General features: G+C 46.9%; 1 protein-coding gene across 1 annotated transcript in view; it reads left to right on the forward strand.

Annotated features, from left to right (window-relative positions):
- Positions 1-12,536, forward strand: part of RAB2A (RAB2A, member RAS oncogene family) — a 543,971-nt gene that overhangs the window by 136,625 nt on the left and 394,810 nt on the right. Inside the window, exon 3 of the mRNA XM_069621096.1 lies at positions 3,119-3,186. Coding sequence (XP_069477197.1) covers positions 3,119-3,186 — 68 coding nt within the window. The remainder of the gene's footprint in view (positions 1-3,118; positions 3,187-12,536) is intronic.

Raw genomic sequence — 12,536 nt, forward strand, 5'->3', positions numbered from 1 at the left:
TTCTAAATTGGAAGGTTCTTTGAAGTAAAATTTCAGTCTCAACTGACTGGGGAATGTTTCCTGTCCCCTGACTGCTTTCCGGTTTCTGGTGCAACACCAAGGGGAATGTCTCCCTTCCCCTGGCCTTTCTCATGCTTCCAGTCTTAGATGCAGGCTCTCAGACCCCTGTTGGTAGACTTGGTTTGCTTCCCTTCCAGGTACTGCGACGACTGAGAGGGATTGTGCTTCTCTTCCTCAGTAGTACACCTGGTTCACTACCCTGACAGGTATTTTTATGCCTAAATTTACTTTATGAATTCTCTTGTAGAGGAGGTCCCAAATAAAGCCTGTACTCCAGTCGCCCATTTTGAAGTACCAGGAACGTTCACACCAAAATGTGATGCATTATGAGCAAATAAACCAGCAGAGAGCCGCAGTAGGGCTCTGCCCAGTACCCATCAGAAGAGCAACACCTATTGAAGTGCCAGTACCCAGGAAACCACGGACAGTAAGGTATCCATTGAAAAAACCCTACCAGCAAATGAGATGAAATGAAGATTGCCTAAGTACCGACCCAGAAGAAACCAAGAAGGCCTTAATGGAAGATGAATGGTAACGTCACCAGGACTCGGACAGATTCGCAGATAGAAGGAATGACGACCCAAGGATGACACAAAGACGAAACGCCATGAATAAGGATATCGTGAACCTAGAAGAAGAAAACGATGTTGAAATACAAAGAAGCTTAATCTGTAAGCAGGATGAAGATACTCAACCAGGTAACGCCTGTACATATGCTTACAAACCGCAAAAAAGCTAAGAAAACAGTATGGCTTGCTATGCTAAGTAGAAGAATAGAGCAGCAAGCGCCATTATACATAATCTACCTCAAAACGAAGCACAGCATTATAAGTGCGATTCTACTTTGCACTAAAAGCAGAATCAACTTGGGTTACTAGAGGCCAAACAAGTCAAGATTCGTATTCCAGCAAACGAGAAGAGGCGGCTGAATCGAAACTCGGCAGATGCAACTCGTGCCAGGAGAGCCAAGGTCATAATAGAAGGAACGAACAGTAGCTACATATAATTGAAACTTAAGAACAGAATATCCTGTCTTTGAAAGGTCGAGATAAGGAGGCATAGGCAGGTGGTAAGCCGAATAAGAATTAAATGCACAAACTGAGAGAAACTAGAAAAATTCACGGTGTGGTTAACACGTGACCAGCCGAGCGCGAAGGAGCACGGGTTCACACCTACGCTTCGCATCCGCTCCGACAGTTATCAAAACATTTCCAGACAGAAGATGCAGTTTCGAGGCCAACCACAGTAAATAAAATAATTGACATAGTTTCTGAAGTGATGATTGATTGTAACCTTAATTGGAGGAAGGCCAGGTAACTAGGGGGCACATCGCACCTGGCTGACCGTTCTGCATGCTGCTAAGCAAAGTGGAACTGTATGCATGGGGTTGATGCCAACCCAATCGACCAAATAATCTAGGGTCCTATAGTTGGTAGAACCAATGGGACGTCGTAGTTTGTGACCTCTACAGTAGTCCTGTTTGAAGGGAGGGCTTAGACACCCACCTGACAGTGTGTACCCAATCACCTCACTCCGTTACCATATACAGATATAGTACCTGTTACCTTTTCCTAACCAATAGAATTGCATGTTAACTGAGTGTTACATGTCACAGGTTTTGAGTATAAATGTCACTGCTTGTATGAAGTTCGTTGGAGTTTAAGTGAGACGGACTATCGCATCACTGCTGATTGCCATGACTCCCCACTTTTTTTACTTGTTATTAAACGGACTCCCTTTGCCAAACCATTGAGTTGTCCTTATTGATTGGTGTTGGAGTAATAAATCTGCACCCCCATCCATCTGAAGGTGCAGCTATCTTGTCTTAAAGAACACTCGGAGCGAACCTCGGCTATATGGGCCGGCCGGGGGTCTCCTGAGTACACTCTTAATATGGATATGGATGCCCGACCCTGCTTCTCAGGTTTCCCATGCTTTCGAATCTTCCCCTACAAACCTGGTATCTTCGGGTTCAATGCTGGGCCTCTTCTGTATGGATGGAGCGTTCAAACAACTCCATTCAGGCTCTCTCCATGACCGTCTGGTTTCCGCCTGGCCTCCTTCCTTCCAACTCTTCCATCGATCTGCAGACTGAATCGAGATGCTTCTGGAGAGGTCTCTTTGTCCCGGTTAGCAGTCTCCTCTCACGGCAGGCCGGAATACTTCCTGGGCCTTGGCTCCTCCTGGAGGATTTCTCTCTGGTCAGTCCTTCGCTTTTATTTATTTACCCTTGTGCTCATATTGGGTGTAGTCTGTCTAGACTGCTCAAGTTGGTTCCACAGAGTGCTTCATTGCTCCACACCTCTTCCTTGTCCCAGTGGTGGTTATTATGGAGTTCTTTAACTCCTGCCTATTTCTCCTCGTCTGTGTTGCTTACTTCTGTGGCACTAGAGAAATGCATAGTAGAGGAGGGAAAGGATGGAGAAGGTGGGAGTGAAGGAGGGGCAGGAGTTGGATGAATACCGCTTTCTCCTGAGATAGTCCATGGTCCCATACGGATATCCCTTCCCATGTGATCCTCCCACTGAGTACCATCTCCAGAGGGACTATCGCGTAGGACATGTGTGGATTTGTCACACAACTGAGAACAATTGCAGCATTGCGTTTAAACAAGCAGCACCATAGCCTAATACAACTCTCTCGCGCCAGCCCTCGCTGTCTCTTGCGCCCGCCCTCACTCTCTTGCGCCCTGTCGTGCCCACTCTGTCCCTCTCTTGCTCTTCCCCACTAGTAAGTGTTCATGAGTAATCTTTCATCTTTTTCGAGGCGATTCTGGTTAACCTTTCTTTGTTTTTCATGTTTTGGCAGTGCATCATTTTTAGGACTGCATAGACCTGAACATTAATATTGATAAGAATTGATGGTAGATGCTGCATTGTAAGTTCTTTGCACCCTGAATGTCCAGTGATCTCAACATATAAGGTGCTCAAACTCACATTATGAAGCCATGAATTCTACATTTTCTACACATATACCCTCTACCTAAACTGCCATCTGCTTTACTTGCTTTTGTGTAAACCATCTCACAAATTACTTTTATGTATTCCTTTTTTGACAGGTGTTGAATTTGGTGCTCGAATGATAACAATTGATTCAAAACAGATTAAACTTCAAATATGGGATACTGTAAGTACATACAAACTCAAGTACCTTCTTGATGTATTGATTGTAATATAACGTTGGCCACTGCATTAGACACATAAGAAGAGTATCTTTTGCAAAGCAATGTTTCCAATTATAATAAATTCATGTTGCCTTACAGCTCCTTTGATAAAATGTATAAGTATGACATTTTGATAATGGAGCTCAGAGGCACACAGAAGCTCGCAGACTTCCCCGTAAAAGGCCTGAAATTGAGTGTAATATTCGTAACTCACTGTTGTGCTTTCAATTCCAGAATATGTGCTGCCAGCTCCAATTGCTATTATGTAACCCTTGTATTATGACCTAAATGCTAATCCCTATATTTCTGTTTTCATTTTGTAACTTCACTGTTCTTCCAATGGACTCTTCAGGTTATCTAATGAGACTGCTCCTAAATGCAGAATTAAAAATGATCGACAGAATTGCTTCCGTTGTCAATTTCTTACTGCACTTGGAAGATGTGACCATAGGTACACCAGTTGATTGAGTAGAGCTGCTTAGTTTAAAGAGATGAGGGATCGAGTTGTCTGCTCATCACCCACATTTTTACATTGTCCATGCTGACCCGCTTTCTGAATGTTGGGTCTATTCCATGTAGTTCTATGCCCGATATATCTATTCTCCCTGCAATCTCTGAGGTAGAGAGTTTGCTTTCCTTACTTCCTAGTTGTAAACTGTTGTATTAAACAATTCAACTAAGTCTAGTTATCACTACACTGATTTTTCCCATCAGGTAGCAGTGCTGTTTTGGATGTAACCAGTGACTGATGTGAAGAGCGCATCATTTTGACAGTTGGGCCTTATAGTGGAGTTCTTAAGGGAGCAATTAGCTGGCGTCTAAGATCTGTTGCTTCTGTTAAGGGTTTCAGATGATGTCCTATTGCAAAGGGTTTTCCTTGCAAAACCCCAGAAGCTTTCTTCACCCTGGTTGGGATGGGACACCTGAACATACAATTCAGTCATTGAGCTCTATGGTATGACGTTGTTTCATCGGCAGGTTTTTCTATGATGGGTTTTCAGCTGAAAATGTTTTCACGAAAAAACAAATCGAAAATTATATGGGGGTGGCTAAGGAGATATAAAAGGTGGTTATAGGCGAGGGGACAGATTTTTTTTTTATTTTTTTAAAACATTTTTGTCAAACTCATTTGAAAAAAACCTGGGGATGAACGAACATGGAACCAGTTCTATTATATGGCTTTCTGCTGTCAGGTATTCCCTTCGAGAGAATACTTGGGGCTACATCCATGCATAGCTTGCAGTGAATTGTGGCCTACTGTCACCTAAGGGAGACTTGGATTGTGTAGAGGATTTTAAGCAAGGAAAAAAGTGTTACTTTAAGGGGTTAAAGGTTTATAAGTTGTTTAAATGCCCAGATAAAGAAAGGAGCACTATATTTGTATCCAAAGAGATTCGGTGTTTTCACAGACCCCTCAAGCGTCTCAGTTTACATTTTCATGGTGAGCATCTAGTGGCTTCTTAAATGTTCCTCTCTCATCAAAGTATTTGTCTGTTAAAGCTCAGGACAACACTGGATTTTGTCAGATCCATCTGCCTTACCCTTCATCCTGATGTTAACATGTAACAGTAGGTGTCTCCTCAATTAGCCCTAACTGTCTTATTGACAGGTCATTCCCCAGTGTGCCCGTTGTGTAAATGTTTTCATGCTTTTAGGTGCTCCATGGTCACTGCCATATGGTATTGAAACAGTTTGTATTGGGTTTCTCCGGCAGTACCCTGTTTATGGCAAGGGATAGAAGAAATGTTTAATAAATTATTCATTCAACTTTTTTTTTTTTTTTTGCATCCGTTTTATTGCCGAAAAGTGCTAAGAGTTGCATGGAGTTTTTACTCTTATTTCTGCCATTTGATGTGTGACAGACTTCCTAGTTTTTGAATCCGGCTCTGCCGGAAGAGACCGGTTATTCTGTTTAGTTCAGTAAAAATAATTAGTACTGCAAGTCTGGGCACTGCCAAATAAAATCAGGTTCAATTAAGACATCAGATAAATAATGCGATCGGTTTATTCAGATAGTCAGCCGACACGGGTTGCGGCCTCTGGTCGTTCTCAAGGCTCTATAGTGCTGAATGATGCGTCTAAAAAATTAAGCTTCTCAAATCCGTTCTGTTTCCTGATGTATATTCAGAATGACATTGGAAAACAGAATGGATTTGAGAAGCTTAATTGTTAGACACATCATTCAGCACCATTGCATAATTTATCTGATGTCTTAATTGTACCAGATTTTATTTGGCAGTGTGCAGACTTACAGTATTGATTATTCTTACTGAACTTTGTTTCTTGGTGGCATTTGGGGTTCTACCACATAGTACTGCTCCACAGCCAGCCATTGGAGGAGATTTAAGGGCGTAAGCGCCCCCAAACATACAGGTCGACCCACTTAGTCTTTAATCCTGTTATTCTATTAAGTGTGTGTGTGTCAGTGTTGACTGGGAAGTGATGTCATACATGTTGTTTATAATATTCGATAGGAAACTTTATACATTAATCTGTTGGTCGCCTATCTTGTGGCACCTCTTAGCCCTCATAACATGGTAGGTGGAGGCATGCTAAACCTTTTTCTTTTTAAACTGCCTATGCTGAATTTTACTCTGGTCAGTGTTATACTGCTCTCCTTTATTCCTGCAGATTAGTGCCATGAAGCATTTACAGGAAAGAGAAGCCTTGAGAGTAAGGTGGAGGAGGTGTGGCGCAACAGCGGTTGGAACGAAGAGAGACAGTTAGATTGGTTTCAGAAGTGGAGTGGGGTTGTAATAAGGATTGGACAGGAGTGGAGTGTGTGTTAAACCTTGGTACGACTGAGCTGTTCGGGGCTAGTAAAGCAAACCGAGTCTGAATGGTGACACTGGCAGGGAGGAGGGGGGTGGGTGGGGTTTTACAAACATGTGCCATTGTGTTGTGGAGGTGCAGTAGAAGTCAGTTTAGAGAGGAGCAAAGTAGTCCGAATGGTAGGAGCATGTGGCATGGTAACCAGGTGGAAATAGAGGCTACACTGGTGGAATAAAGAGCCAAAACCCTGAGAAAGGGAAGTGATGAAAGGATCTAGGACCATGCAAGTGTAAACTGAGGGGTGGCCTATCTACATAAAGCTGTGGGCAGTGGAGACAACTATGGCCCACCCTTTTGAACACCCCGGTGAGGAAGACCCATTCTGGGTTGCAGGTCTGGGATATCTCCCCACACTACTCGAGCAAACTACAAACACTGCCAATAAAGCAGGAAGACGCATCTCCCAGGGTATGCGAGTGAGGGGTCAGGCCCTGAGAAAAACCCTTGTATTGTTGTTTCTGCATTTGCCCCAAGTATGTACCAGAACACCAACAAACGTTTTTGAACCAGACTGAACATGCTGTGCCTTTTTGTATGAATCACTCTGCACTGTGATTGTATCTAAAACACCTTCTTCAGTTATGTATTATGGTCCTTTTTCTGCAGAAGATTCAACGTGTCCCTCACATCCTCCTGATAGACTTAAACAATTTAAGGTGTGTAAAAATCTAGCACTTGAAACGATTGTGTCCTCACACGTATTCCTCATCGTTGATATCGTCCATCCAGCATCAGTTGCTTCATAATTTTTTTTCTCAGCACGGGGCATTATGCGTCGTCGACTCGTGCCCCCTTGATGGCCTTCATCCGCTCTCGAGCATCACGTTGCTGAAATAACTATCTATCTATCTATCTATCTATCTATCTATCTATCTATCTAGTTTAATTTTTCTGTTGCACAGTTCACCTTGTATTGGTTATTTGACTTTGTGTCAATGGTTGTTTTTCAAATGTCAACTCCTAAGAGGGACTTTAAGAGATGTGCTCAGTGTGGGTCGAAGATGTCCATTCCAGAACTACACTGCATCTGTCTTTGGTACCTGGGACTCTTAACACAAGATAGAAGACTGCCGTTCCGGTCAGTGCATGACTGGAAAGGTGCTGAAGGAAAGGAAGGGGAAACTCGCTGTGGGTAGGCCCCCTTCCAAGTCCACATCGACAATTCCTTCAAAAAGGTTTCCTTGGAAGTATGTTAAGTGCTCGTGGTCTAGGAGTAGATTGTATCACTTTTCGTCTTCCGTCATAGATTGAGCTCTTCATCCTCCAATAGCAAAGTTGTTTGTCCATGTAAGTCTCTTTCTAAAGCCGAATGGGAGGATTTTTGCCTCTGAATGTTGAACATTTTTGAGAATGCTGCTTCTTCCGCCCCTTCAAGAGAGCCGAAGAAGAGCTCTAATCCTGTCGAGCCTTGTAAGGCTGAGAAGATGTCTTAAAAAGGTTTCTGCTTTTGCGCCCTTGTAACTGGGCCCAAAACAACCCCTTAAAGACTCAAAACCTTGAGAGAAGGAGAGGCCTAGCCTTCATCCTTAGATTGCTTTAATGAGTCTTTGGTCAGCTACTTCGACATGGAGGTCTTCGACGAAGCCGTCGACATAATTGACGAACCCTCGAAGGTTTACAAACCTCAGCCAAGAATTGACTTTGAGTCTGTCCTCCAATTTTTGAGGAGGATGAGGCTTCCAAACAGGACACCCCTCCTTTTGGCTTGGAATTTGGGACACCTAATGTTCTTGAGGCTTTTATTTCAGAGGAGTCTAAGATGCAGCATCTTGTAGACTCATTGAGGGATGCAAGTGGCCTTGACACCTCTCCTGAGGTGGAGTTTGCGAGCCCACATCTCTCTGATCATGCAGATGCCTCTTACAGGGCACTTATGAGTAGGGTATCAGAATATCTAGGTTGCGGAAGGACTGCTCCAGTTTCTGAGCAGGATAACCTAACTGATATTTGGATAAGGGTCCTCAGAAAGATCCCATCCTACCTTTTCATACTGCTCTAAAGAAGAGTAATGACCGATTGGGAAGCCACAGATACTAACCCTGCAGTTTTTAAAGATCACACAAGGAAGTATACGCCTTCGTGTGTGGATCTGAATTTTAAGCATCCGTCCCCTGATTTGGTAGCCCAGGCTGCCACCTCATCTAGGGCTGCTGCCTATCCAACTATACCACTCGAAAGGGTGACAAAAGATTTGACACCTTATGTTATTTGGCATTTATATAGCACTCTGTATATCATTGGTATGACCTCAAAGCGCTGGTAGGTTGAACGCCCTCGGGGACCGTCGTCCAGGTCAGTTGAGAGTAAGGTGTCAAAGGGTGCTTGGGTGCACCAGTTGTGTGCAGCTGATGCAATTGCCTGATGGTAACTGCAGCCTAGCATTAGGTGTGGTGGTATTGATATCAGTTGAATGTGTGCAGTCTGGAGGATGGACATCAAGACTGCGTTGGGCCTGTGTAGTATGCTTATGTGTGCAGCTATGCCGTTACTCATGGGCTATAGCTGCGTTTTATTAGAATGATGAGGTGTTCATGGAGTAACGTTCATATGTGAGCAGCTGGGCCGAAGTTGATCGAGGGGTGTAGCTGCATTTTAATTGTGTGATGGTGTAGAGTAGAGAGTAAGCATAGTGATATGGGGGTGAGTGTTTGGGTGCAGTTATGGTCTAAGGAGTTCGCTATTCCGGATTTCAAGTGCACGTTTTGCTTAATAGTGTTTCAATTGGCATATTCAGTGGCGTCATTGCCCGGGATCTCATTGAGCATTTTTCATCAGGTAGCAAGGACCCAGTCGCCTCAGAAGGTCATATTCGGTATTACGGAAAGAGCCACGTTTTTAGAGCTTTATGGAAGGTCATATGATATGGCATTTGTAACGCGCCTATACACAAGCGTTTCAAGTGTTTCAAGGCGCGACGAGGCAGGAAGGGGGAAACGGGGGAAGACAGACAACGATCCTACTAGGCCAGGTGTCATTCAGATCGCGCAAGTGCAGGGGGAAGGGACAAAGCGCGAGGGGAAGGGGCAAGTGCAGTACAAGGTAAGTATATATAATAAAATGATTAGGGCCAGCTGGTGGTAAGTGCAGACAAGTGCTGGGAACGGGGGCTGTAGGGATACAGAGACAGTCCCGCAGAGCAGGGGTTGCCAGCGAGGCAGTGCAAGTGCAGAGTGGCTGGGCCCAGGACCGAGGTCGGCGAGAGTGGCCCAGTTGCAGATTCGGTGCAGATTCAGCGAAGAATTAGCAGGGGAGAGGGAGAGAGAAAGCAGAAGCAAAGAGGAAGGTTTTGAGGTGCTTCCGGAACCGTATATGGTTCTCCTCAAGTTTCAGGGAGGCAGGAAGGCTGTTCCAGAGGGGGAGCCCCCTGCCGCGGAGAGAGATCTACCCCCAGCTCGTTGCTTCGAGAAGCGGCTGACCCAGAGGGAGTTGGAGACGGATGAGCGAAGGGCTCGGGAAGGAAGATATTTAGGAAGAGAGTTAAAGGTATTTAGGCCCCAGGCCCCAGGCCCCGGAAGGCCTTGTGGACAATGCAGAGGGTTTTGAACTTTATCCTCGCAGCCACTGGGAGCCAGTGTAGAGACTTCAGTCCTGGAGAGATACGGTCCCTGGGCTTAAGGCCAAGGACAAGTCTCGCAGTTCTGTTCTGGATGAGTTGCAGAGGGCAGAGAGTGGAGGCAGGCAGATTAAGATAGAGGCTGTTACAGTAGTCCAGCTTTGAGAGAACCAGGGCTCATGAGACAGTGAGCTTCTGGGGGAAGGCGAGGAAGGGAAGAATACCTCTGAGGAGGTGCAGCTGGTAGTGTGACTTCTTAGAGACGTCAGATATATGAGGAGAGAAGGAGAGTGTGGAGTCGAAGATAACCCCGAGGTTTTTTGCCGTGCAGGTAGGTGCAGGAAGAGGGCCAAGAGAGGCCGGCCAGAGAGCTGCAGGGAAGGAGGGAGTGGGTGTGCCGATGAGTAGAATCTCAGTCTTACTGGCATTAAGGCAGAGGTCATTGGCAGCACACCATTCCTGGATAGCCGACAGTCAGAGATGAGGGAAGGAGAGGAGGAGGCCGAGGGTAGCCTGAAAATGAGCTGGGTATCGTCCGCATAGCACTGAAAGTTGGGGCAGAGAGCGGCGATGCGGTGGGCAAGGAGTGCCAGGTACTGGTTGAACAGCCAGGGGGAGAGATTTGATCCCTGGGGGACACCACAGGTGGAGAAAAAGATGTCAGAGAGGAAGGACCCCAGTTGGACCTGGGAGGGTCGATTGGAGAGGAAAGAGGTCAGCCACGCCAGAGCCTGACCAGTGATACCCAGGTTATCACGGAGATGGTTGGGCAGGATGGCATGGTTGACAGTGTCAAAGGCAGAAGCGAGATCGAGCAGAATGAGAACACACAGAGTGTTGGAGTCAAGGTTCAAGAGTAGGTCCTCACGGATGTTCAGGAGAGCAGTTTCCGTGCTTCTGGCAGCTCTGAAGCCAGATTGATGGTCATGAAGACTGCCAACAGATTCAGCATGGAGGTTAAGCTGGGAGATGGCCAGTTTCTCCAGGAGCTTGCCCAGGAAGGGAGTGATAGTTAGCCGGGCAGGAGGGGTCAGAAGAGGGTTTCTTAAGAAGAGGGTGCACAAGGGAGTGCTTAAGGGGGGATGGGAAGACTCCAGAGGCGAAGGAGTGGTTGCAAAAGTCAGCCAGGGCAGGAGCCAGGGCGTCGATGTGGTCCTTGATAGTTTTGGAGGAACAGGGGTGAACCTGTTTGGATGAGACTTTCATAGATCGGACTTGTCTGGAAACCTCATCAGCAGAGAAAAGGGGAAAGGCAGAGAAGGAGGGAGGAGGGGTGGCTGTAGAAGGGCCAGAGGAAGAGCCAGGAAGAGAGGGAGGGAGGTGATAGGAGGAGAGTGAGGACAGGATGTCCTGAGTTTTAGAGATGAAGTGAGAGGCAAGTGCAGTGCAGAGGGCCTGGGAGGGGACAGGCGAGGTAGAGACTGCAGCAGGGTTGGCAAGCTCCTTGCAGATTTTAAAGAGTTCGGCCGAGTTGTTAGATGCTGCAGAGATGCGGGCTTGGATAAGGGCTCTCTTCTTGGAGAGAACGGAGAGACGGTATTGCCTTTGGAGCAGGCGGCAGGCCAGTTTGTCAGAGGATGAACATGAAGCACGCCATTTCCTCTCTGCCACCCTGCACTTGCGTTTAAGGGTAACGAGCTCCGAGTCATACCAGGAGTTACATTTGGCTTTAGGCTTCAGGCGGATTCTCATGACAGGGGCAAGGATATCAAGCGTATCAGATATAGCAGAGTGGAGCATGGAGAGGGCAGTGTCAGGGTGGGAGTCAGCAGAATGGGGAGGGGGAGTGCGAAGGTGGCAGCGAAAGCCTCAACTGACACGCGCTTCATGGGTCGGATGACCGAGAAGGTGGGTGGCAGTGGTGAGGGTGGCTTTGTCAGTGGGGTAGGGAGGGTGATGTGGGAGGATAGGAGAAAGTGATCACTCCAGGAGAGAGGAGTGGAGAGAGGGACGGAGAGGGGAAGGTCAGAAGAGATCAGAGCATCAAGAGTGTGCCCTGCATAATGAGTAGGCCCAGGCGGGAGAATAGAGAGTGAGTGAGAGAGAGTCGCAGAGGTCACGAAAGAGTCCCGTGGGGGGACAGGAGACATCCAAGTGGATGTTGAAGTCACCAAGAAAGAGGAGTTGAGTGCTTGAGGACAGGAGTGAGGAGGAGAGGTCAGCCCACTCGGAGAGGAAGGAGGAGATTTGACCAGGTGGCCGATAGATAGTAGCCACGGTAAGGGAATGGCTAGGAGAGAGAGAGAGACGGCAGACAAGGCATTCAAAAGAGGAGTATGACTGCGTAGGAGTGACAGTGGCAGGAATCCACTCAGGGAAGATAAGGGCTACACCCCCCCCCTTGCACGGTTGGGCCTGGGCACGGAGAGGATCTTGTAGCCGTCAGGTAGGAGTGTGTCAAAGCTGGTGACAGAGCTGGCCGTGAACCATGTCTCAGTGAGACCGAGGACATCAAGGTCCAGTTCCTCAAGAAGGTGACAGATATCAGAAGAATGCTTGATTGCAGAGCGAGAGTTAAGAGTGGCAATGTGGAGAAGGTTGCCATCCTTGAAGGACTTTCGGGGAGGGGTACAGATCAGAGGTACGCCCTGTGGAGGTGTAGAAGGAGCAAGAGAGGGGTCAGGGAGGGAGGGTAGAGGCAAGGTAGCCGAGGACAGAGGAGGGGGGACAGCAGGAGAGGAAAGGAAGTTAATGAGGCATGGGAAGCGTCTGTCAAAGAGGTGAAGGTTGGCCTGAGGGCCTTGGACCAAGACTGTCCCGTTAGCGTAGACATTAATGATGGCCTTAGAGGAGTGGAAGGAGGGCAAGAGGACATCCCAACGGGTGCCACCATTAATGGGAGAAGAGGAGAAAGGAGAGAGCACAGAGACCATATGAAGGGTCCATAGGTCAGGCGAAGGCACGAAAAAGAGGATGTCAGTGAGAGTT

This window comes from Ambystoma mexicanum, chromosome 5q (genome assembly GCF_040938575.1).
Source record: "Ambystoma mexicanum isolate Mex_15411 chromosome 5q, UKY_AmexF1_1, whole genome shotgun sequence".
NCBI classification, from domain to species: Eukaryota; Metazoa; Chordata; class Amphibia; order Caudata; family Ambystomatidae; genus Ambystoma; species Ambystoma mexicanum.